This window comes from Lathyrus oleraceus, chromosome 6, assembly GCF_024323335.1.
Source record: "Lathyrus oleraceus cultivar Zhongwan6 chromosome 6, CAAS_Psat_ZW6_1.0, whole genome shotgun sequence".
NCBI classification, from domain to species: Eukaryota; Viridiplantae; Streptophyta; class Magnoliopsida; order Fabales; family Fabaceae; genus Lathyrus; species Lathyrus oleraceus.
The window spans coordinates 184,255,972-184,260,909 of NC_066584.1; the positions used below are offsets into that span (position 1 = coordinate 184,255,972).

Consider the following 4,938-nt stretch of genomic DNA (forward strand, 5'->3'; position numbering starts at 1 on the left):
ACAGATATGCATCTCCTGACTGTGTCTAAGAATATAAAGATGCATCTCCCGAACAATCTATGAAAAAAAAGACGTTTTAATGAGGGATGCATAAGGTGGGATGTATATTGAATTATTCTAAAGATGCATCTCCGAATTAAATTTTGAAAAATATATTGAATATGATTTAATTTAAACGTTTTGAATGAAAACAAAGATGCATCTGAAAATATATCTCCAAAATCGGAGAGATATCTCATATGATACTTTATTTTTCCACCAGTTAAGGTGAATCAAGAGATATTTTAAATCCTATCTAAATCTAAAATTCACTTTTAATTCCTAAATACATAAATAAAACGATACTTCAAGAGTAATTAATTTATTAGTGTGTAAACATTTATTAGTACAACGCTATACAAAATTAAAAATTAAATTAAATATTCAATATTATTGCTCTTCAATTGAAACCCCTTTAATCTAAAGAACTTTTCCATTGCGGTGAGGACCTACATTATATTATATGCTTTGTATTAAGTGTCGCACTCAACAATAGCATCATAGCATTTTTATATTAGCTTTGTTTGTTTCTACTTATTTTTAAGCATAGACCTAAAAGTATCCGATCCTAATCCATCTTTGCATAAGAAGCTTTTGTCAAGGAATTTGATTTGCCTTCTGCATCCTCGTACATTTGCAGTTTGCTCGTTTGTCACTTAGAGACTGCAGCAAATGATTCAAAAATAAGCGATGATGTCATATTATGAAGCACAGACACCGACACTAACACGTCAACATCATGATAATTTGAAACAATAAAACATAAAATTAATCACAAGTTAAACCACACAGACACTTACACGCATTTTTTCAAGAGATGTTGGGGCTATTGAAATCTAAACCAAATTAAATATCCTTTACATATGTACCTTGAATTGTTTCTGTAGTTGTTTAATGTAATCAACAGCCAAATCCAACATGTCTGATGTGTTAGTTTGCTGCCAAGAACATGAACAAATGTCAAACAAAATTATCCAATATGTTCCTAGGTCAAACAAAATTGATGTGTCTAATTATAGTACCTTGTCCATGTTTGGAACAAGCTCTTGTAATTTCCTCATTCTTTCACTGATCCTAGTTCTTCTTACCCTTTCGGCAATGCTTCGAGGATGAGTAGCGCAACCTCGTTTCGCTCTGATTTTACAAGGAACGGAATCTGGAAACTGAAACAACTTCTCCATAGTAATCATCTCAGATGAAGTCTTCGATAAACTCAAATGATGTGATAACATATGAACTTGATTTCCTAGTCCTCCATTCTGATAAATAAAAACAAGGCATTAGTATCAAGACTAAGAATCTAAACTTACTTGAAATCCAAAACAAGAGAAGTTAACATCCTACACAAACCTGAAAATCAGAAAACATTTTTTCGTTGCCGCTTTGCTCTCGTTTCAAGCCAATGAGATTTTCTGAGAATGATTGAGTATCATTCCAAGAACTATAGGGAAATCCAGAACCATAATGAGGTGTATCACCATTGCTGCCTCCATCGTCAGGGCTAGTTGCTTCAATATCCTCGCTATCTATCTCAGAGAAGTGTGATAACATTCCCGACGAAGAAGTGTTTCTTGAAGGGAAGCTAACTTGACTATTCAATCGGTTAATAGACGGAATTACATCGCCATTACTTCCATTCATCGCAGCATAGTTTCCCACACCCTTCATGGCAGCAAACCCTGCAATTTACATATACTATCATCAATTGGTATTAAGAATAAACAAAATCACCTTAAGATTTGTACATATAAGAAAATAGAGAGCCTTAATAACCTAAGATGCTCCTAGTCACATAATTCGCTATAACCAGCGCGACAGTTTTGAGGGCGTGTAAGGCAGACTACCACACAAGACTTAAACTTTAATATGGTTAAACTGTGGCTAAAAAAATGCCTCATAAAATATTTATCACGATTAAACTATGAAAAAATAGGACTTCTATTTGTTTTGACAAAGCTAAATTGTGATTAATTTACACAGGCCTTCTGACTTAAGACAACTCTGATGACCAGAGAACAGCCAGCAAATTGACACCCACATTCCAATTTGCACTATTTTTGAGAGTTAGTTTGTCCCAATTCATGAACATTTTTTGGAAAATCGCATAACCTAAGCCTAGATTTCAAATATTGATTCTCTAATCATACCAAGTGACAAAAGAGAAATCAAATTGTTGAAATCATTCATATTTCATACCTTCCAATGAAAATATAACATTAGCAACTAAAAAAATCTACTTTCACCTTAAATCTAAGATGCTCTAAATTCAAACTAGGCAACTAACATTTAATTTTCAAGTGTGATAGGGAAAAGGTCCTGTCATTTAATTTCATTTTCATCCCTAATTTGTTCATTAAATTCTAAACTACTACCTAACCATAAATTTTACATGTCCCCACCATAACCATTACAGTATTTTCTTTTTTGTTGTCTGCAATACCAAGTGGTAATAACTACTAGAATGTCACACACATACAACCATAAGTATCAGGATTCAAATCCAGTTGAGTTAAGATTTAAGATTTGCACACAGAACCATTATTTTTTATTTACAAATAAACTAAATTTCTAAACTTGTATGTGACTGAATTTAAGTTCAACAGAAAAAAAAAGAAAAAAAACCTATAAGCAGTTACTGCAGAGATTCAATACACAGAACCAACTGAAAAAGAACAACATTAAAATTTCCAAAAGAACACCTGCAACAAAAAAACAACCAAACTGAAACAACAACCTAAAAGAAGAAAAACAAAATACCATTTTGAAATGAAATGTTGGAGAAAAGACCAGCAGGGGAACTACCCTGCCTAAGAAGATTTGAACCAAAGGTCTTATGAGATGTTTCATTATTCATCCCCAATGAACCGACCAATCCAAAAGAACCATCCATAGCAGAACTTGAAGCTGCAGCAGAACCGTGTCTAGGATAGTGAGGTGGCAACCCACTACCACAGCCGCCGCCGCCGCCATAACCAGAATTCATTCCACTCATCTCCTTAGAACAAGAAGAACCAGACATATTAATATTATCGTTACTCACAAACCTTGAAACCAATCTCTCTGATTCAGAATCATCCCAAAAATCTTTAGTGCCTTTGTTATCATCAACAAAAGAAGGTGTGAGATTTGAAAAGAGTGAACTTGGTGCAGAACGAAAACGAAGCAACCCAGAATTGGGTTGGTTCTGTTGGGTATTGGAATCCATTATATGTAAATAATATTAAGGGTCACCATTATATGAGAAAAAAATAGAGAATCTTGTAAAATAAAATAAAAGATTTCAGCTTAGGAACAAAGCTGGGGTGAGATAAGATCTTGTAAGAGAAGCAACAAGAGGAACAAAAGTAGCTAAATTTGCACGCAATTCAAAGAAGAGAAGTGGCTATGGTGGTGTTTGAGATGAAAAATGAAGATCAAGTGAAAGGGAAAGGGACAAGAAAAGATAGAATAAAAAGGGATGATGCTATGCTATAAGTGAAGCTTTTTTAGATTTGCTTTTGAAAGAAGTGAAAAGAAGAAAGATGTTAGCAATATGAGAGAGAGAGAGAGTATTTATCTTGTAATGTTTGTATGTTTGTGACTATATTTAGCCAATCACAAAGTAAAAAGGTTATTGATTGGTCCCCTTCATCCAATATTCTAAATCAACTGAATTACCAAAATGGGAATGAATAAAATAGTTGAAGAGTAAAATGCTTTTATTAAATAAAATTTAAAATCTGTAATAAATTTCATCCACTCATAAATTTGGAGTAAAATAATATTTTGAAAGTAGTATTTTAATATTTATTAGAAAGTGAAATTGACAAAAAAAGGTATGTTTACTAAAATATAAAAAATGATATTTATTTTGAAATAATTTCTTTTTGGTTAAATGGACATTCATTATAAAATAGAAGACTACAAATCCTTCTAACATAAGTATATTAATTAATATTTGAGAAATATAATTTGATATATCTTAAATACGAATGTTTTTTTATAAAAAAAATATTAATGCGTGTTAGAGTTTAAAATAAAGTTAAATTCAATTTCTTTTAATGGAATGTAGATAATATATTTAAGAAAAGATAACAGATATTCGTTGATAAGAATGTGTGAAAAAAGTTATCTAAATCTTTAAATTAAAATGGAATTTGTGAAGATGGTGAGTGAAGAAAATTTAACTTTTTTTATGTTGAACGTTGATTTACCTATATGCTTTTAGATATAAGTTGTGTCATAAATAGTTTTAAGTGAAATGTATGTAATAGAGATTCTCGGTAAGATTTAGATTGTAACGAGGTGTTCAAGTATACACATTTTGTTGAAGTAAACATGTAATATGAGTAATCAGTGTAGTTTTGATTATGATATATAATATTTCTTGAACCAAATTCGTTACATCAAAATCTTTTAAAATTTCATGAACATCAAGATCATAAACAATACCATAGAATTCAAAAGTTTAAAACTTGTAGAACTAGAAATATTTGGTAGTTATGATAACATGTCTTATTTTGATATTGATAGGTGATCTTGTTTTACCCTATTTTTTCTAAGACACACAAAATGATTGATGTCGGTCAATTTTTTGAAACGTTTGGGAGTCGAAGACTTCAAAACTCTGTGCACCACTTGTCATACCCCAAAATTTGTCCTCCTTTTTTCACTTTTTCATCTGACTTTTGGATTATGATTTATTTGGACACGTTCATACCAAATACATGTGCATCATGCATTAATATTAAGACTTGTAAACATACATCATACATTCAAAGTTTGTGGCTATTTTTACCTAAAAAAAGCTAGGGTTTGCTTGAGAATCAAGCCCTAGAGATGATGGTATTGCATTCAAGGTGGATCAAGGTATGAAACCCTAAATTCTTGGTGTTTAAGGCCTTGGTTCACAGAGATTGC

At 31.6% G+C, this 4,938-nt stretch overlaps 1 protein-coding gene across 2 annotated transcripts; it reads right to left on the reverse strand.

Moving 5' to 3' along the window:
• Positions 1 to 345: 345 nt before the first annotated feature.
• Positions 346 to 3,595, reverse strand: LOC127096444 (transcription factor bHLH130). 2 transcript variants are annotated; one of them, XM_051035012.1, is made up of 5 exons: positions 2,842 to 3,595; positions 1,390 to 1,718; positions 1,062 to 1,298; positions 909 to 977; positions 346 to 702 (listed from the first exon to the last, which is right to left on the reverse strand). In XM_051035012.1, exons 1-5 carry the CDS (start codon positions 3,242 to 3,244, stop codon positions 637 to 639), a joined length of 1,104 nt encoding a protein of 367 aa, XP_050890969.1. In that variant the 5' UTR covers positions 3,245 to 3,595; the 3' UTR covers positions 346 to 636. The 2 variants fall into 2 exon arrangements, with proteins under 2 accessions (XP_050890969.1, XP_050890968.1); XM_051035011.1 differs by having other exon boundaries at positions 2,797 to 3,595.
• Between the last annotated feature and the right edge of the window lie 1,343 nt (positions 3,596 to 4,938).

Excerpts from the sequence above, each read along its gene's own strand:
- LOC127096444 (XM_051035011.1), bottom strand. The coding sequence starts at position 3,244 with ATGGATTCCAATACCCAACAGAACCAACCCAATTCTGGGTTGCTTCGT. Across the intron at positions 1,299-1,389 it reads AAATGTTTTCTGATTTTCAG|AATGGAGGACTAGGAAATCA; the intron begins GTTTGTGTAGGA and ends TTTATTTATCAG. Across the intron at positions 703-908 it reads AACTACAGAAACAATTCAAG|TCTCTAAGTGACAAACGAGC; the intron begins GTACATATGTAA and ends CATTTGCTGCAG.